The 20,186-nt window shown below is 50.0% G+C and overlaps 1 protein-coding gene and 1 long non-coding RNA gene across 4 annotated transcripts in view; one reads left to right on the top strand and one right to left on the bottom strand.

Annotated features, from left to right (window-relative positions):
• Positions 1 to 206, bottom strand: part of PFKFB3 (6-phosphofructo-2-kinase/fructose-2,6-biphosphatase 3) — a 79,683-nt gene extending 79,477 nt beyond the window's left edge. For 2 of the 3 annotated variants that reach the window (XM_040451511.1, XM_040451509.1), the window contains exon 1: positions 84 to 206. In XM_040451511.1, the coding sequence (XP_040307445.1) occupies positions 84 to 99 (16 nt within the window). In that variant the 5' untranslated portion in view covers positions 100 to 206. The remainder of the gene's footprint in view (positions 1 to 83) is intronic. The other variant, XM_040451510.1, reaches the window with a different exon arrangement.
• A 246-nt stretch (positions 207 to 452) lies between these two features.
• On the top strand, positions 453 to 5,682 carry LOC121014856 (uncharacterized). The gene is made up of 2 exons (XR_005783466.1): positions 453 to 891; positions 5,410 to 5,682. It is a non-coding gene; the product is annotated as an uncharacterized LOC121014856 (long non-coding RNA).
• Positions 5,683 to 20,186: the final 14,504 nt, after the last annotated feature.

Consider the following 20,186-nt stretch of genomic DNA (forward strand, 5'->3'; position numbering starts at 1 on the left):
GGGGGGGGGGGGAGGGGGAGACCACGCGGGCTGGGCTCTCGGGGCTGCGTCCCCGGCGGCCGCGCGCGGGGTTGGGCGCCTACCTTTCCTGAAGGGCATCGCGGAGGGGTGCGCCCCGCGGGGCCGGCCCGGGATACCGAAGCCGGGCGACGTCCGAGTGCCAGCCTCGCGGCTCGGGGGCGCCTGCGGGCGCCGGGCGAGGGAGGGGGGAAAGGGACATATTTGGACAGAGCGGGGCGCGTCACCGCCGGAGGGTGGGACCGCGGCGAGGCGGGCGGCGCGGCCTCCGGGGCGGGCCCGGCGGAAAGCGCTTAACCCCTGCGCGCCCGGCGCCGCTGCGCGCCCCTCCCCACGCCGCGGGGACACCTTCCGGGCGGGGCCTCGGGGGACCGCCTCCCGCGCTGATTGTGCCCTCGGGCGTTCGGCACGGGCACGGGGTGGGGGAGGGGGGCGGCGCCAACGGCGGGCCGGCGTGGACGGAAATTAAATGAAGGCCGGAGGGAGTAATCCCCGCAAAGCGCATCTCTGGCCGCCCTCGTTGAAAATCCTTCCAGCTCCTGGGCTCCCGCCCCGCGCTCTTCCACCCCCCACCCGACCCCACCCCGGCAGTGATCGCCTCCGGCAAACTGTGCGTCTCTCTCTCTCCCTTGCGCATCGCTGTTTCCCCGGGGACCTAGAACAGCACCTCACATCCTGATCAATACATATGTCAAAAATAATTTTAAAATGATAATAATAAGGGGACTTCCAGGAACCGTAACCTCGAGAAATGGAGAAGGGAGACCATTCCTCACATCACTAAACATTTTGTGTGAAGGCCAGCACCCGAAAAATGCTTAACTACTTGGTGGGATCAAATTTCTCGAAGGCAGAGGTCATCTGTCCGTCCAGGTGAGAGTTAGTTCCTGTGAAAAAGTGCTATTTTATGTTACAGTTTGAAGAAATGGTGTTGGGAACAGTTTCCAGATCTAATATTTAAGGTACCTATGCAATTCCCCACTTTCTACGTAGTGGAAAAAAAAAATCCAGGTGAACTGAAAAGTCAGAGCCAGTGGGGTGTTCGTGGGTTTTTAATCATTTCGTGATGGGGGGGGGGCGGGTGCAGTTCCTTGGGCTGCTACCCTTTATGGGTGGTGGTCCAGACTCCACCCCCACATTCGAAGGGAGCCCACGTCTGGGAGAAGGAAGCCAGCGTTGGTTCAGACAAGGTATTGTCATTTGGGTTCCTGAGCTCTCCGACTTCAGCTCCTGAGTGTGGGTGTCAGTCTGTGTAAGAGGAACAGGAAGTGGGGGGGGGGGGGGCAGATCTGACACTGAGAGAGATCGCCAAGGCCCTCTGCCCTTTCCCCTGCCACAACCATAACACCCAGCGGACCTGCACTTTACACCATGGACTCACTTGCAGGAAGGCAAATTTTATCTAAGGCCAGATAAATGCAAGCCTGCATATCTCGGATTTGTGCGGCTGCCAGTCACAGTGAAGCCAGAGGACATGCACCCGGGGGAGGGCGGGGACCTCTTCCTTGTAGCTGGTGCCTTTACTCTTTACTGCCTTGTGGACTCAGGCGGCTGATTGTGATACAGTAAGACATGCGTATTTGGTCTTTGTTCCCAGTTCCTGGCACCTGGCGCTTAAAAACCTCGGAATCTCTAGAGCGAAAAGAGGGTTTTTGCATGTTCATGAAATGACTGGTGGCTGAGACACTTAGGTAGCTTCAGGATAAGGGCTGGTGGCCAGAAAGACCACATCATGCTTAGAGGGTTGGAACTCTCAGCTCTATCCCCCCACCCCCACCCAGGGAGGGGAGAGGGGCTGGCAATTGGGTCGGATCACCAGTGGTCAGTCATGCGCATGTAATGAAGCCTGGATAAAAACCCCTAAATGACGGGTTCGGAGAGTTTCCAGGCTGAAGGTGGCAGGTTCCGATAGGACGGGGAGGCCCCACGCACCTCTACCCGCTCACCTCGTCCTACGCTCCTCTCCCATTTGGCTGTTCCTGAGTTGTATAAACTGATACATGCAATAAACTGATAATAACAAGTAAAGCGCTTCTCCGGGTTCCGTGAGCAGCGCTAGCAAATTATCAAACCTGAAAGCGAAAGTCGCGGAGACCCCAGACTTTGTGGCCACGTCAGACAGAAGAGCGGGTACCTGGGCACCCAGTCGTTGCACTGGCATCTGAAGTGGGGGGCAGTGTTGTGGGGCTGAGCCCCTTGTTGCCCTGTGGGGTCCATGCCAAGCGCAGGGAGTTAGTGTGGGAACTGGATCCAATTGCAGGACACTTGGGAGAAGCGCTCGTAGGTGTGGAGAGTCCCCCCATGCGGAATCAGAAGTGATGCAGGAAAACCGGTTCCCCACAGAGGAACCGGAGCCCCATCTCTCGGACTCGTGGCTGTCTTATTCCCATCATTTCCGAGAGCAGCCCTCTCTGATGTTGGGTCTTGTTGTTCATAATCCCCGGGGACGTCTGTTCTTTCACGTCCAATCAGAACCTGCCAACAAGGGTTGCCGTGGACACTTCATAACCGCAAGAGTGTCTCTGCTTGTCCTTTGCACAAGGGAGGCAACAGCCTAGGCAAGTTCACACAGGAGAGAAACGAGTGGCCTGAAAGATTGGATTTGCTCAAGAACTACTAATTCACTGTGGCCAGTACCCAGTATGGGCTGGGGTAGTGGTTCACAGCCCCCTGGTTTTCGGCACGGAGGCAGGATTTGAAGAGATCCTAAGTGGAGAGTATATTCCGGGGCACTTTCCACAATACAGTCTGAGTCGCAGAGTGAAGGAATCGCATCATTATTCCCCAAACTCCCCGTTGTGTCTGCTGACGTTTCTGTTCTGGGTCTGATGACCTATGGACGGGACAGTACTCTTCTGAGGAGCTCTGAGCACAGCACACTGCCGTCTAGAGTCCAGCCTAGTGGCTGGAACCTTGCGGAAACAGAAAGAGTTGTCAGGCGGGTTCCAGTCTTCCTCCAGGGCCCCAGCTGTCATCGTGCTAGAATGGCCACCATCACTAGCACCAGCCGGTCAGGTCATCGGGGGCCTGAGGACAGAGCTGCTCCAGCCCAAGGGCAGGGAGCAAGCTGCAGGACTGGATTTGTGACAGCTGGCTGGGCCCCAGGGGCGGTTTCTGATTTAGTAAGCCTGGGGCGGGGCCTGAAGCTTCCCAGGTGATAAGGGTGCAGCCGGCCCTCCTAGTGTAGGGCTGCGCTCAGACACCCAAGAGGGGGAGTGGGACCGGGCTGGGAGGGGTCCTGCAGGATCTGGAGCAGAATCAGGGCTCTTCCCACCCAGGGCACCAGCCTCCCTTCTCCTCTGGTCCCGGTGCTCCGCGGGGCGCCTCCCGGCCCAGGCTCTTGGGGCAGAAAGTGCCAGAGCCATGGCCTCTGGTTTTCTTACTGCAGGAAGAAAAGGGCCCCCCTTCCCAGATTTCTTTTCCAGTTTGTAGGCCAAACTGAAGGCTTTCATGCTCTCTCCAAAGTGAGGGTAACACTCAGAGATCTAACACGTTCCACCCCGGAAATTCATCTCTACCCACAAGTCTTTCCTCTCTAGCTGTAGGATGTGAGGTTTGGTCTCCAGTGAAGGAACTGAGGTCATAGGAAGAGGGAACATTTGATCGGGGTCAGGGAACACTGGTAAAGAAGAGTGTGTTAGGAAGGAAGGAAGGAAGGAAGGAAGGAAGGAAGGAAGGAAAGAAGGGAGGGAGGGAGGGAGGGAGGGAGGAAGGAAGGAAGGAAGGAAGGAAGGAAGGAAGGAAGGAAGGGGCGTGCCTGGGGACAGGGACCAGCAGGGCCCATAAAGTACTTGAGGGCCCCACCCCCACCTCCACCAGACTCCCCAGAGTGATGAGTCCAGCGGCTGTCCCCACTGCAGGCCACCCCCCATTGATACGGTCCGGGTGGTTTAAAGCTGCTGCCGCCTCAAGCTTCTGGGCCCCTGGGTCCTGCCAAAAGGCAGACCTCCGGCCGGCCAGCCCTGGCGTGGGTGCACGCAAGACGCAAGCAAGGGGTGAGGAGAAGACACCGGCCGAGAATCTCTGCCATGGCTTCCTAAGGCTGTATGATAGACCCTCTTCGAGCTTCAGTATTTTGCCTATAAAATGGGCATAATGCATTCTTTACAGGTTGCTGTAAGGATCGCGTGAAATCGTATTTGCCTGGAGCACACGTGCTCAGTGAAAGGCAGCTGCCATTATGAGTAACATTAGCAGTAGTAGAGCTGGAAGCAGGGGCCCTCGGGTAGTGAGAGGGAAGGTCCCAGAAGAAGAGAGAAGCCATGGGGAGCATGGGGGAGGGGAGGGCGTGGGGCAGGAGCAGGTGGGCTGGCCCAGGAATGTCGGGGCTGAGCTTCCTTGGGGTCGAGGGGGCCGAGGGAAATCCAGCTGCTGGGGGATGAACAACTATCCATTACCAAAATGTGTGTGTGTGTGCCTGTGTGTGTGCATGGGCGGGCACGCATGCACGTGGTCACCTGCGCACACCTAATTATGGAACTATGAAAGAATCAATGATTCACAGTATTGGAGAAAACTATAAATACTAAGGGTAGCTATAAGGACACATCTAACTCACGGCTGTTGGTTCCTAAACACCAGTCTCCGACTGAAGGAGCCAAGAGCCCCCAGAGGGTTTGAGCGGCTAAGCACAGGATGAGCCTGGAACATCTTGTTGTGCCAGAAAATAAGTAATCATTTTGCAGACCTGCCGACAAACGACGGGGACGCGTCCAAAACACACAGGATCCAACGTGAAAGGGCTCCTCCAAAACAGTCATGGCAGCAATGGATTGTGACCCAGAGAACAAAGTGAGAAGCCATGAGTCCACACTGGCATAAATAAATAGGAAAGTGAATAGATACATAGGGGAGGAGGGAGAGCTCTTGCTCACAAATCCTAGACCTCACAGAAATGACTAGAATCCTAGCTCATAGATGGAGAAGGAATCATGGTGCTAGAAAAGTCACCATTTGGCAAATAGCACAGAAATAATTGTTTCACAGAAGAACCCTCTGGGGAGGCTAAAATTAGCAAGCAGCAATAATGCAGTGAGACACAGGATACTAACAGTCTCAAAGTACCTCCTACAAGGTAAGTATTAATTGCAAAGGGGAAGGTGGTGGCTTTGCGGTAGAAAAAACTGGAAGTCACCTCCACCACCTAATCAAAGTCAACGTCACCAGTAATGGACCAAAGCAGCATCAGGTGCCTCTTGATACAATGCACTGAGAAGGACACATCACATGGGCAGTATTCTTGCGCAAAAATGCATAACCTGAATTTGATCATGAGGAGACATGAGACACCTAAAATAAAGGACATTACAAAAATAACTAGCAAACAGTTCTTCAAAAATGTCAAAATCGTGAAAGACAAAGATAGACTGAGGAAGTGTTCTTGCTTTACAGGCAGCTGACGAGCCATGAAGACCAAATGGAACATGGGATCCTGGATGGCTTCCTGAACCACAGAAGGGACATTAGTAGGACAGCTGGTGAAACAGGAATAGTACTGTACCAATAATAATTTCCGGATTTGGGTAACCGTACTGTGTTTATGCAACATCTGGAGAATTGGGGGAGGGGTGTTTGAGACTTCTTTAGACTGTTTGCAAAATGTTTGTAAGTTTAAAAATTCAGAACAAAAAGTTAAAAAAAAAAATTAAAGAGTAATCATAGAGACTGCAGAACTCGCTAAATGAGACAACTCCCAAACTGATCTGGCTGTGTGATCAGCTACTAATTACCATTAATGATGGGAACTGCCTCATTTCCAGGCAGCACAGCGAGGAGGAGCTTTTGCCACAAACTTAGTGGCTTAAAATACCACCCATGTATTCTCTCCCGATTCTGTAGGTCAGAAGTCACACTGGCAAGACTGGGGTCTCTGCTCAGCGTCTCAGGAGGCCGAAATCACTGTGAGTGGGGGAGTTCCCAACCGGAGACTGGAGAAAAACCGCCTCGCAAGCTCATTCCCAGGGCAGAATTCAGTTCCTGTAGTTCAGGAGTAAAGTCCTCACTTCCTGCCGGCCGCCAGCCGCCAGCCGCCAGCACTCTGTTCCCAGGGGCTGCCCGCATCCTTGCCACGTGGCCGCCTCCTGTCTTCAGGTCAGCGGAGGCAGGTGGATGGCTTCTCGGGCTTTGAACTCTGACCCCTTCCTCTGGGACCAGCGGAGGAGACTCCCTGCCTTAAGGAAGGACACAGGCCCTTGCAGAGGGTTTCCGTATCGTAAGCCCAGCTGATTTGGGATCCTACTTTTGTCTGCAAATTCACGGCAATACTGGGTTAGTGTTTGAGTAACTGGGGAAGGTTTGTGTACACGAGGGCCAGGAATCCTGGGGCCACGTGGGAGTCCTGCCTGCCGCAGGGTAGTTTCTTAAACCAAATAAATGGATATAAACGGGCAACAGGTTTGTGGACGGTGGGGGGCACGGCCTACCTGCTCTGAGGACGTGGGCTCCCCGGTGCCCACCAGATCAGTCTGACCTGGCTCAGAGAGAGTCTCCTTCTTCCCTACTAATCCTCCTGTTTAAACCAGTTCCTAAGTACAGCCCTGACCGTGTTGGAATGAAATTATCATCTCTTCTCTTTCCGGTCGCGGAGTTTCAGAAATCAGGATTCAGTCTCTAGGGGACAGACGCTATCCACATCCTCGCTGTCCCGGATGGAAGGAGAGTAGCATTGTGCTTAGTGCTCAGCAGCAGCTCCGGAGGCACCAGCAGCTGGGAGTGCACGCCCTGGGGCTGCCCAGTTCCCTGCCAGTCGGGGACAGTTGTCCCTTTCTTCACAAGGGAAGAGTGGCTGCAGCGAACGGGGTTTAAGTTGGGCCTTTGAAGCCCCCCGAGCCCAGGGCCGGGCTTGCATTGAGGATGGAATCACTGAAAACATCAGAGCCCTAAAGGACTCCAGAATGTCACCAAGCTGCTCTTGTGAAGCTCGCTCCTGTGCCAGCAGATGACCAGTCTTTTTGTCGTTGTTGCAACGAGCGTGTCCTTTTTTCTCAGCACTCTGACAAACTCCTGCTTCAAGCAGGGGCGAGCATTCACCCCCACTGGCTACTGACAAAGCTGCGGCTAAGGGAAGTGGCCTGCCCTGGGCGCCTGGCCACAAAAGACGGAGCAGGGACCTCCAGCTGGGCCTCTCAAAAGATGCCACTGTCCTCACCGTGCCACACCCTCTCTCCAGGGAGCTGTGTTCTCTCCAGTCAGTCGTTGTCCTCCGGGCGGGGCATCACAGCCCTCAGAGAGCTTGGCTGAGCTGGGAACCCAAGCCCATCCGACCTCAGTGTTTTTAGTCTTAATAACCTATTTACGGCTGAGAAGCCAGACTGCCTCTTTCCCAGAAGTCAGGCACAACTGCTCTGGCCAAGCGGTGGCTTTCCACTCCCATTATGGTCCTAGAAGATGATGCTGCCCTTCTGAAGAGGAAAATGAAGACTCTTTGTGATTCAAATGAGTCACATTGTCACTTCCAGAGAAAAAGCAAGTCTTCGAAGTGGGCTCTCACTTAACCCGTGATCAGAACAACTTGGAGGCAAACTGGACGGCATCGTGGAGGCTACGTGGTGGAAGATGTGTGACCAGCTCCAGAACTGGCCCTCCCTTCCACGCCCCGGGCCATTTCTTCCCTCCTCTGCCTCTGTGTCCCCATCTGTAAAATGCAGAGAATATTAGTTGTTGGCCCGATGTGAGGTCCGAATGACTGCTTAAAAGAGAAGCAGGATTTCTTTTTTTTTTTTTTTTAATGTTTATTTTTGAGAGAGAGAGAGAGAGAGACTGCAAGCAGGGGAGGGGCAGAGAGAGAGGGAGACAGAGGATCCAAAGTGGGCTCTACGCTGACAGCAAAGAACTGGATGCAGGGCTCGAACCCACAAACTGCGAGATTGTGACCAGGGCCTAAGTCGGAAGATTAACTGACTGAGCCACCCAGGCGCCCCGAAAACGCAGAATTTCTAATGTTGGAGGAACATATATTTTTACTGCACTTTAGGTTTTCCTTAAGTTCTTAGACTTAACTCAAAGCTGCATTATTCTACTTATAACCTTATCATATAAAATACAGTAAAACTTAACAGTCATTGTTCAGGGGAATTTGATGACCAGTCCCATGTAGAAACCCAGCTATTTAAACTGCCTTATCAATTAAAAACTGCATTTATGAAATACTTTATACTTCAGAACACTTTGGTTTGCTCACAAGCCTTGCCAAATAACCAACTAAATATGGTGAATCTTCAGTTCTTTTATTAAATGTTCCCATACTGCTGACAATCTTAATAAAATTGCATCGCACCTTTTAGCTTAAAGCTCAGGTCATGACCTCAGAGTCGTGAGATTGAGCCCGAGTTGGGCTCTGTGCTGAGTGTGGAACCTGCTTAAGATTGTCTCTCAGTCCCTCCTTGGCTCACACGTGTGCTCGCTCATGCTCTCTCTCTCTCTCTCAAAAAAAAAAAAAAAAATTTTTTTTTTAAACTGGGATCACAAGGCCTGTCCATTGGATACTCAAATTTTCCACATCCTCTTAAGATTACAAGTTCTCAAGATGCCCAAGAGATACTGGTCACCTAAACTTAACCCCAAAATATCAAAAGTTTGGGTTTAATTTGCTTCATATTCCTCTGTTTAAATAGAAACTTTTCGGGGCGCCTGGGTGGCGCAGTCGGTTAAGCGTCCGACTTCAGCCAGGTCACGATCTCGCGGTCCGTGAGTTCGAGCCCCGCGTCAGGCTCTGGGCTGATGGCTCGGAGCCTGGAGCCTGTTTCCAATTCTGTGTCTCCCTCTCTCTCTGCCCCTCCCCCATTAATGCTCTGTCTCTCTTTGTCCCAAAAATAAATAAAAACGTTGAAAAAACAAAAAAAAATGCTTTAAAAAAAAAAAAACTTTTCCACAGTTAAAAGAAAAAGACCCTGAAGAAACAGTTATGTCATATCAGCAAGTCAGGGCTCCTGTCCCAAGGCACTGACTAAGGTTACTTATCGACCAGAAAGACCCTGATTGGGACAGCAAAAAATATCCAACATAATAAAGATTTTCCAGACCTTCTGAACTGTGGGTTATTTTTGCAATAACATGTTTCCAACTAAAAAGAAAGCTAAATTGTACATCTGCTGCTGGGGAGTTTCTAGATGGGACCCGAGAAGAGCTTTTCGGCTCTCAGAAGGCCTTTGCTGCTTCCAGAATTAGGGAATGAGTTTCTAATGGTGTCCTGGTCTGGGGTGCAGAGCGTCCTCAGGCCCAGGGCACTTAGCGACTACAGAGGAGGACAGCATGTGGACGGTCACAGGCAGGAGTGGAAAGCACAGTCCCATGGAGTGAGGGAGCTTCACCAGTAGCTGTGGGGGTCACCAAAAAGGCTTGGTTCGAAAGCGCAGACGGCACACTCAATGGAACTTAGGCCAAAGCGCGTCATCTGGAAGCGTGCTGACATCACTGAGAACGAAAGGCGGGACCCCCAAGCCCTAGGGGCGGGTGGCCACCTGAGGGGAGCCGCAGGACCCCGCCTGGCTCTCATCTCTTCCTTCCACTGGTCATCTGGCCGTGTCATGGCCGACTGGCCTCCACCACGGGGGTTCCAGCGATGGGGGTGGGGTGCCAGGGGCCCCCCACCCCGTCTCGCCTCCCCCACCCCCGCTGGAACCGAGGGCTCTGAGCCCGCAAGAGTGGCTCCCAAGGGAGGGAGTGTTACTTGGTAAGCGAGTGGATCAGCCCGGGTCACAGGAGCAGCTCAGGCCGCAGGGCTTTCCCAAGGCAGAGCTTGAGGGGGGGGGGGGGCGGTTACCAGAAGCGGCAGGGGGTCTCCGACACCAGGACCACGTGATTCAAGGTTGACCGGTGTGGTGGGGTGCGTGCGGGAAAGGAGCACCATTACGTCTTTCCCTTTTACCAGTGAAGCAAAAGCTTGCCCTCAAAGACCCAGATATTTCTGCGGCCATCTCATTAGGCAGAATTAGAACTTGGGTGCTGGGAAGCAGCAAGGGTACGAAAAGAAGGGGTAGGGGGTGCCGGTTCCCACGGAGCTCCTGTGTGGACGGGAGGGGATGTGAAGGCCTTTCGGGTCTTGCTCAGAATGACCCAGTGATGGTTGGGTGACGGGTTCTCCATGGGAGATGCGTTCTCTCTGTTTACACCCCAGTCCTTAAACTGACAGCAAATGTTCTAGACAAGCACCAATCTTGGACTAAGGACTTTTAAAACGTTTTACTAAAATGAACGGTTTTCAGATTTCCAAGATTAATCCGAAATTCACGACATGCTGTCTAGTAGGGGTGTCAGGCGTCTCAACTCGGTCATCTGTCGGAGGGTGCTTAGGGCCCCTCTCTGGCTGGCTGGACTGACAACTGGAAACTGATGGGGGCTTGGAACCACAGGTCTCGCCCACCCCTGGCCGAGAAGAGGAGTCGAGGAAGACTGCACGAGCCAGGTGAACATCTGAGGGTTTGGGTGGTTGGGGGTCCTCAGTGGCTTCCGTAAGGGGTTCACGCTTTGGAAGTTCTTGTTTTAATACGGCTCTAAAAGCCAGAAAACGGGGGAAATAATCTTTCCTCTAAAGCTCACAATGTGTTTTTCCGGCGAATTATATCTTCATCTGTTTGCTAGCACTATTGTTTACATATCTTAGAACCATATTTATACCCGTATTTTCAACATGATTTTTTTTTTCAACGTTTATTTATTTTTGGGACAGAGAGAGACAGAGCATGAACGGGGGAGGGGCAGAGAGAGAGGGAGACACAGAATCGGAAACAGGCTCCAGGCTCTGAGCCATCAGCCCAGAGCCTGACGCGGGGCTCGAACTCCCGGACCTTGAGATCGTGACCTGGCTGAAGTCGGACGCTTAACCGACTGCGCCACCCAGGCTCCCCTTCAACATGATTTTAAGGCATCTGGTACACTATTAATCATATGACCTAACAGAATTTTAATAAGTACTTTTAATTTAATAAATACCTCATCAACAGGTAACTGGTATAAAAATATATAATTTCCCTGAATATTTTTTCCAACCTGCTCTAGTCAACAAATTACAGTTGGGCTTAAATGGTTATTCTGTGCAGATAAACAGAGGGCATTTTCTAACACCGAAAAAAGCAAGCTGTACCGCATTCCCTCCTCACCTACTATTTCCAAATCGACTTCTTCATAAAGAAGTTCAACGTCTTACTTCAGCCGCTTCTTCCCTTTTACACCCCGGGAAGAGGAAATATTTCAACCCAGGAAAGCTCACTCAGGGCCATCAAACAGCTCAGGGGGTCTGATGGCACCATCCAGGTGGCAATGTCTTCAGTCTTTGGAAACAACTTCTGGGTTTGCCCCAAAGTAGGAGGGGACTTGGTATTCAGAATGTGGGCTTGTGTGGGTGACCTGGTGGGAAACCTAAGAGCACATGTAGGAGAAAAGTTTATTTATGTCAGAAAATATGCACCTATCTGATCGCTTGGAGGGAAAGCATGGCCTTTATTCCTGTGTGGTTATTTTTTTTTTTTAATTTTTTTTTCAACGTTTTTTTATTTATTTTTGGGACAGAGAGAGACAGAGCATGAACGGGGGAGGGGCAGAGAGAGAGGGAGACACAGAATTGGAAACAGGCTCCAGGCTCCGAGCCATCAGCCCAGAGCCTGACGCGGGGCTCGAACTCATGGACCGCGAGATCGTGACCTGGCTGAAGTCGGACGCTTAACCGACTGCGCCACCCAGGCGCCCTATTCCTGTGTGGTTATTGTTACAAAAATACTACAGTTGGTGGGGGGTGCTTGGGTGGTTCAGTCAGTCAAGCATCTGACTCTTGATTTAGGCTCAGGTTGTGATCTCATGGTTTCAGATAAGCCCCGCGTCAGGCTCTGCACTGACAGCGTGGAGCCTGCTTGGGATTCTCTCTCCCTCTCTCTCTGCCCCTCCCCTGCTCTCGCTCAAAACAAGTGAACACTAAAAAAAAATAATAACAGTTGGTGAGACGTCACCAAGTGTGGAAATCATACACCGCCCTTACTGCCGAGGCGGATGCCTTGATGAGTTTTGTCAGCGACTGTCCATCATGAAGTCTGCAGAGAATCTGAGAAAATGATCCGTTTTCATTTCCTCAAGAAAAAGGGTGGCTTTGGTTTGAAGCTCTCAAGCAAAGCCCATGCCTTGCCATTCAGAATGTGCTCGGTCCAAGACAAGGAATATATGAAACAGAGATGTCCACGAGCAAGCTCGGGCAGAGGAAGGAGACACTGGCGGGCACCCTACTCCCCTCTTGCTGCGTCTCCAGGCACCTGTCTGCCCCCAAGTCCCAGACTTGAGCTGAGAAACCCTGTCCTTCCTTCCTGGCAGTCCTCCTGACAAGGTGCGCATGAATCTTTAACGGGGTGGGGGGCACTGACAACTGCTCCCACTACTGAGGCCCAGGGGAAGACAGGAGCGTGGCGAGAACCTGGAGAAGAACGCGGTCTCGGTCGATGGGGGGGGGGGGGGGGGCTCACTTCAGCCGGATCACGTCCAACAAGCGGGCAAATATGCCAAGCGGTTCGGAGACCAGGAGTCTAGGGAAGAGGATGCATGGTTGGTGGGAGGTGAGAAAAATCCTCCCGGCCTCTTGAAGACCTTCTAGGGGCCAGAGGTTTTATTGTTAGCAAATGCCGTGTCTTCCCCAGAAAAGGTCTCCCCTTTTGTTCTCTCCGATAACGTCCAGACTTGGGTCGTTGCAGAAACCCTGCTTCCGTACCTTTGGAGGCTTCGCGAACCTGCACAGGAAGGGCAGGAAAGGGACTGCATTTGGATGACACGCTTGGAAGACACAAGAAGACTCTGTGGCCTGGGTGCAGGAAGGTAAGGGGGGCTGACTGCTGTGGACTGGGGGGGATCTTGGGCAGGATATGGGGGGCCGGGACTGTTTTCGCCTCGCAAAAGGGTAGACGTGAAGCATCAAAATTTCCCTTGAACTTCTAAAGTAATGCAGCAGCTCTGCATTCCATTAAAAAAAAAAAAAAAAAAAAGTCAGGTGAGGAGTTCTTCACCCGCCTCTGAGTCCCACATACATAGGTCACTTTTTAAGGGAACATACTATCAAGACATTGTGAGAGCCACTGAACAAGCACGGTAACTTCTGGAGATTCCTTTAAGAGGCCATTCCCTGTACATGTTGAGGGGAAGCCAAGCCAGCCTGGCTGCCCGCCTCCCCTCCATTCACCCTCTTGTCCTTGGAGAGAGAACGTGCCAGTGTCAGCGGGACGCGGGGCAGTCGGAAGAGAGGGCTACGGCCCAGCCTCGTCCGCAGCTGCTGGGCCTTTGTCAGAGTTCCGTCCGCCGCCGTGGAAGTCAAAGTACTGCACCGCGGTGTGCAGGGCTGCGGGCACGTGCCTCGTGGACCCCTCTTGTCCCCCACCCCCTTCTCGCAGGTGGAAGGCAGACACGATGGATGGAACTTAAGTGGCCTTCGCAGACCACGAAGAGGAGGGCACAAGCTGAGGATGACAGAGCCATCAGCCTCGGGGGTCCCTGGATGCAAAGCATGCTCTTATTTAAGCTACTATACTGCGTTGAAGAGTGCCCACCCCCCCCACCCCCAAATTTATGTCCTGGCACCTCAGAACGTGACCCTATTTGGAAAGTGTCTTTGCAGACGCCATTAGTCAAGATGAGGTCATACGAGAGTAAGGTGAGTCTTAAGTCCCATATGACTGGAGACGGCATGCTATGTGATGACATTTGGAATTAAGTCTCTAAGTCAGAAAATGCCAGGGGTGGCCAGCAACCACCAGAAGCTCGGAAGAGGCAAGGAAGGATCCTCCCTTAGGGCCTGCGGAGAGAGCACCACCCTACTGACACCTTGATTTCAGAATTGTAGCTTCCAGGACTGAGAAAGAGAGAAGTTGTTTTAAGCCACCCGGTTGCGGTATTTGCTATGGCAGCCCCAGGAATCGGACACAGCTACTGTTCGATTTTGTTGTCTTTGCCAGCGAGGCCTCTGAGGAACTGCGAATTTTGCTGGCAAATGGCTGATGATTCCCACTGATTTATAGGAAATGAAGGCAGTTTTATGACCAGCTCCACTCTGACTCTGTCCAGAACCTTCCTTTCCACACCTCCCACTGAGCCTCAGCAGTGCTCTCTGTGACCGCTTTTCCCCACAACTTGATACAAAAATGCCAGATGAGGCAGAGTAGGAAAGCTGACTGGTCAACCAGGTTGCTCTGAGCTTACTTTCTAACTACAGAAGTTCTCCTTCCGCCTTTTTCTATATTCCCCCTGCACCCTTCTCCCCTGCCTGTCCACCCCCTGACCCAACCGTTCTGTGCAAGGAACCTTTGGGCCATCCCAGAAACAGTCTCAGAATGCTCCCAGGGGTGGGAGGGAGGTTGGGGTGTATTTTCAACGTGCCTAAATAGCTATGGGAAGGAGAACATCTACTCCCAGATTTCAGCTCTGTAACCGCATTAACTCGGAAAAGAAGACAATAGCCAGAGTTGTAGTCGGATAATTGCCGTGTCAAGCTAACTAGGCAGGATCCCTGCCCTCTGCTTCTCCTCGTGATGTAAAGGCCGGTGCCAACCTCAAGGGTACACGCAGCCTCTGCTGACAGCCTGATCTATCACTGCCTCCCTGTCGCAGCAACAATGAGCTGATGAGATCGTACGGGTCAACTTTCTCCCTTTCCAATACTGTCTGTGACTCCACTCATCTCTCAATTTTCAATTACATTAATGCCTGGCAGGGATGTATTCTGTTAAAGCAAGAATGTAGAAGACAGAAGACTCTAAAAATTAGGGCCCGACATGAAACACAGCCAAGGGAAGTCTCGAGATGGCAATGTCCAGCAGGCCTAGGAAGGGACCAGTCCAAATTGGGGCAAAGGCCAGAGAACTCTGGGGGAGAAGCCTCCAGGAAAAATACGAATCTGACAGACTGATACGCCTGACCCGGGGGGAAAAGTATTAAATGGCAGATAAACACCAATGGAGAAATTAGAAAAATCTTAAAAGAGGTACATCCACTAAACAATTTTTTAAAACTAGGCAGTTATTATTAACTCCAGAAAACACAAAGGTTATATTAAAAAATACCCATAATATACCACCTGGATAGTGCTTGAATCATATTTATGCACTAATTAGTTTGCAGTGACTATTGCTCTAACACAGAATTTTAACGTAAATATTTAACAAGAGCTGGAGGGAGAAATGAGCTTTAAGACAGCTCTTAAACCCAATGAGTTGGGTTAAAAAAGCGAAATCCTCCTCTCTCATAATAGGAAATCACTAGAAAAATGTCTACAAATGATAAATCAAGAAATAGCTTATGAGCAAATGAGTCTGAGATAGATAAATGCCATAAAATGTCAGTTATAAGAGTTGAATGCATTTTCCTTTGGGTAACAAGACTGATGTGGCATAGGGCTGTTCTAATTGGTTATGAGCCTCTGAGCACTTAGTGCATTTTATACTTACGTGTATACATTATTTTGAAAAATTAAAATAAAAACTGAGACTAGGAACTTGCTTCTCAACCCAAATTTTGGGAAGAATTATGCAAAATTCAGGTCAGAATGACTCAGTACAGCTGGCCCCTCACGAAGTGCCCATATCCATACTCGCCTGTTTGCTTCCAAATGATAGTGTCCACGTGATTTTCTTAGTTCTCGACCTCAGCCCTAAGAACAGTGTTCCAAGTAACTGCAAAGTGTCTTTGCTAGCTGAAGACTGTTTGCCAAATTATCAGACTTTGATTCTATTTGTTCCTTCTGTTCTTCGAAGACAAATCCGTAATAAAATTCTCTTAGCAACCCCATTCCCGTTGACCTATTTCCTTCCCTCACGTAGGCTCTGGCTTCAGCAAGCCACAGATCCGCCCACAGGCTCTGTCATAAACCCATCCACGGGGACAGTGGCTTCACTTACCAGAAACTTGAAAACATCGTGTGTTCACTGCATAGATGGGACACTTGAGCAATGGGAGAAAAGCGCCACAGGAAGAAGATAATACAAGGGCTTTAATAAGAGGTATTTTTAATATCGCCTGATAGTGCAGAGGAGGGAAAAAGGGTGGTTGCTAAAGAAAAAGACCCAGCTGTTTCCAAATTTAAAAGTCACTGGTACATTTAAAAATAATCTGCAAACCATAGAACTTTTAAAGGGACAATCATGTAATGACACTTTCTCTGTTATCACAGTTGTGTGAACCCGTGACATTTTACATGCAAAATATTTCCCTAATCTTTCCCTTTCTCACACTTTTTAAAAAAGTTTTAGGTTATCTTTAAAAACTGAAATCTATTTTGTGAATGTCTAGCAGGTAAGTGAAAAAGGAAACTTACTAAATCACATTTTGCAGAATAAGGTCTATGCGTTTCTCTTGCTTTAGCAAATAAAATCTCTATTTAAAAAAATTTTTTTAAATGTTTTTATTTATTTTTGAGACAGAGAGACACAGAGCATGAGCAGGGAGGGGCAGAGGGAGAGAGGGAGACACAGAATCCAAAGCAGGCTCCAGGCTCTAAGCTGTCAGCACAGAGCCCAATGCGGGGCTGGAACTCACACACTGTGAGATCATGACCTGAGCTGAAGTCGGACGCTTCACTGACTGAGCCACCCAGGCGCCCCAAATAAAATCTCTATCGTGACAACCGAGTACTAAGAGGAATATACTTCTAGAAGGAAACTGCTAACTGTCCCACACTGTCGGTATCGGTACATGTGCATTTATATAAAATGCCATTATTAAATTCATTCCTCTTCAAAAGTTGTAAATAGCTTTGGGATGTACCGCTTTAAAAAACAAACAACACATGCAGCTCCATAATTCAGATACACCCAAACTCTTAAGGTTCTGGTCCAGGCCTCAACCACTTCTGTATCTTATTGCCTTAGATGAGAGGTCAGCAAGTAAGTGAGAAAAGACAGAAAGACAAATTGTGGAACAAGCTGACTAATAACAGCTGCAGAAGGGATACAATTAAGGAAGATGTCATGATGGAAGGGGAGGAAGTTCTCAAATACTAGGTGAAAAATTTCCAGAACAGGAATTCAAAGGACATGAATTTCCAGATTGAACAAGTCCATCCCAAACGCCCAGAGTAATGAATGAAGACACATTCACAAAACCCTCCAGAGAGAAGAGACCCAGCTCATAAAGGATGACATTCACTTTCCCAATTGCACTGAAGAAAGAGGACAATGTAGTGAGTGATACCTGCACATTTTTGAGGGAAAATGGGTTTTATGCAGGAATTCTGTATTTAGTCAAATTATCAAGTACAATGACAGAATCAAGATATTTTCAGATTCAAGGCCTCAAAAAACGTTATCTCCTAGGTCTGTCTTCTCAGGGAACCACAGAGGATAAGCTCCACCAGAGAAAGAGAGAAAAATCCAGAAAACGAAGACAAAGAATCCAACCTAGGAGAGACAAGAGATTTTAACAAGCCCTTTGACTTCCTACAAAACAGAAGAGTTAGCTTTTGAACACCCCTTCCCACCCACTCCCCATTTGTCCTTTCAAGTGAGTCAGAAAGCAACATGAATAAACTAATCAGAAACGAGTATTTGTGTTGTTACAATATCTTGTCCATTGCTCTCGGCTGAGCCAGCGGTACACCATGATTAGCGTTATTATACAACTTTTCCTGGAATTGGTGGAGCCCAGTTTCCCCTGGAACTGAGTCAGCACAGTCCACTTCCCCCTGGAGACGTCCTTCTGAGCGCCCTCATCTTCCCACCTCCCACATCCCAGAGTCTCCGGGCCTTCTGCGCACCTCCTGGACCAAGACTCCCTCTCTCCTGTGCCGTGTCTCCTGTTTCCCTGAGTCAGTGTCATCTTTTTCTGGATTTACTCCTTAAGGTGCAGTGGGTGGAAAAGTGAAATTAAGAAGGTGGAGACTGAGTTCTATTCTTAGGCACGTGCTTAGGACGAGAAAGGCCGACAATGGCAGCAGCGGAGGGCGGCTGGTGGAAGTAGCCTCACGAGGATGTATTTAGGAATAAGGAGGCAGAGACCAGAAGCGACCCAGCTAGAACAGATAGAAGCAGTTACTGCAGGGGAGATGCGGAGCAGAGGCTGTTGTTTTCTGCTGTAAGGCTCGTGCTGACAGTAAGCCCTGCGTGAGCAGCAGTTCCCTAGGTGCCAGCTAATTGTTGGAGGAATACAGGCAAAGGGTCAGTTCTCCAGGCACAGGCAAGAACGTGAGCCAAAAAAATCTTGCCAACCTTTCTACCTGCAGGACTATCCACTGAAGGTGTGCTGGGGTGACAACGAGCACGAGGGTCGGGGAGAACTCCCCAGTTTACCAGTTTACAGAGCCGAAGCTTGGCTAGACCAAAATACTCCTGGATACGGGAAGTAAACCTGAACAGCAAAGGCATTACTCTGGCAGATTAGAAGAGCCAAGGTCAGATCAAGGAGACCACCGTCTACTCCAGGCAAGAGATATGAGGCTCTGAAATCAAGGCCCTCCCCCTGGGTTAACACAAAAGATGGAAAAGAAACAGACTCCCCAGGTCTCAATTACAGACGGGTTCGGGCTCTAAGGGAGAAGGAGAAATCAAGATTCGTAGGTTTCTGACTTAGGTGATGTTCTCCCCCCACCAGATGAGAGAGCTCGGCAGGAGGTTTGGAAGGGGGAAAGTGAGTGAAGCTCGAACATGTCTGAGGCGGGAGGGGGATGTCTAATAGGCAGCTGGATGCAGGTCTGAAGTTTTGTAATGACTGGCTGAGATAAAGATGTGTTAGTCACAGCAGAAACCAAAGGCCAGGAGAGCAGATAAAATCTCCCAGGGACAGGGGTGAAGGGTGAGCGATAAGCAAACACCCACAGGAAGAGCGGTCACAGCCCTCAAGAAGGGAGTGCTTACCAGTGTCAAATGCCATAAAAGGTCAAGAAAGAGAACCGAACAGACCCCCATTAGAGGCGGCTCACAGGGATCTTCAACGGAGGGCTGGTGGCAGCAGAGGTGTGACCTGTAGTCCATTACGATCCCTGCTCCTTAAGTGTCAAAAGTCAGCAGGTGGCCACAGAGGGCTGGCGATTCTTTGGGAAGCCGGAATGTGAAAGAAGAGGCAGGGCACTGGGGAGGAGAGTGAGTTAAAATTCAAGGGTTTAACTTTTTTCCCCTAAAGAAGGGAGAAATTTGAGAATGTTGCTCTGCGTCAGAAGAGTAGCCAGTCCAGGGAGAGTCTGAAAATATGGAAGAGTCTTAGGCATACGGTCTTACCACACGATCCAGCAATCACACTTCTAGATAGTTACCCAACTAACATCCACACTTATGTCCACAAAGAACCTGCACACAAATGTCTATAGCACCGGATTCACAAATGCCAAAACCTGGAAGTGACCAAGATGTCCTGCGGTAGGGGAATGGATAAACATCCAGACCTTAAGTCACCGATGAAAACCGAGTTATTAAGCCACAAAAAGAGATGAATCAATGCTTGAATATCAAACGCACAATGTTAAGGGAAGGACGCCAGTCCGAAAAGGCTACATATACACTGTACGACTCCAATTCTGTGACATTCTGGAAAGGCAATAAAAGACAGTAAAGAGTGTAGTTGCCAGGCATGGGAAAGGAGAGAGATTTGAGCAGGTGCAGGGGTGCCTGGGTGGCTCAGACTCTTGATTTCGGCTCAGGTCATCATCTCAGTTTGTCAGTTTGAGCCCTGAGTCAGGCTCTGTGCTGACAGTGCCCACTGTGCTTGGGATTCTCTCTCTGCTGCTCTGTCCCCCCATCCCCCCACTCGTGCCCTCTTTCAAAATAAATAAGCATTAAAAAAAAATAGGTGCAGCACAGGGATGTTTTTTAGGACAATGAAATCATTTTGTATGACACAGTAATGGTGAACTTGAGACAGTAAAGCAGTTGTCAAAACCTGTTAAAACTTTAGAGCCCAAGTATATCTTAATGTATATAAAATTTTTAAAAACTCGCTTGGAAGACTGGGAGATCCCAGGGCGAAATGCGTATTGTGACAGATAAATCTAAACATGTTACAAACCTAAAAACCACCGTACTGAAGGTTAGGGTGGGGGGATAAAGTGTTGACACAAGTAACCAGAACCGAGTGAAGTCTTTAAGACTGAAAGTGAGATAGACTGTACATAAGCATGGTACTCTAGTTGATAAAGTCGTTTCCCACGAGGAGGCTTTGCATTAAAAATTCCGTAAGTTCTATAAACGTATACTGGAATTGAAACAATTAAGTTTAAGCGGATG

The sequence above is a fragment of the Herpailurus yagouaroundi genome, unplaced genomic scaffold (assembly GCF_014898765.1).
Source record: "Herpailurus yagouaroundi ecotype Mexico unplaced genomic scaffold, PumYag 203, whole genome shotgun sequence".
In the NCBI taxonomy this organism is placed as follows: Eukaryota; Metazoa; Chordata; class Mammalia; order Carnivora; family Felidae; genus Herpailurus; species Herpailurus yagouaroundi.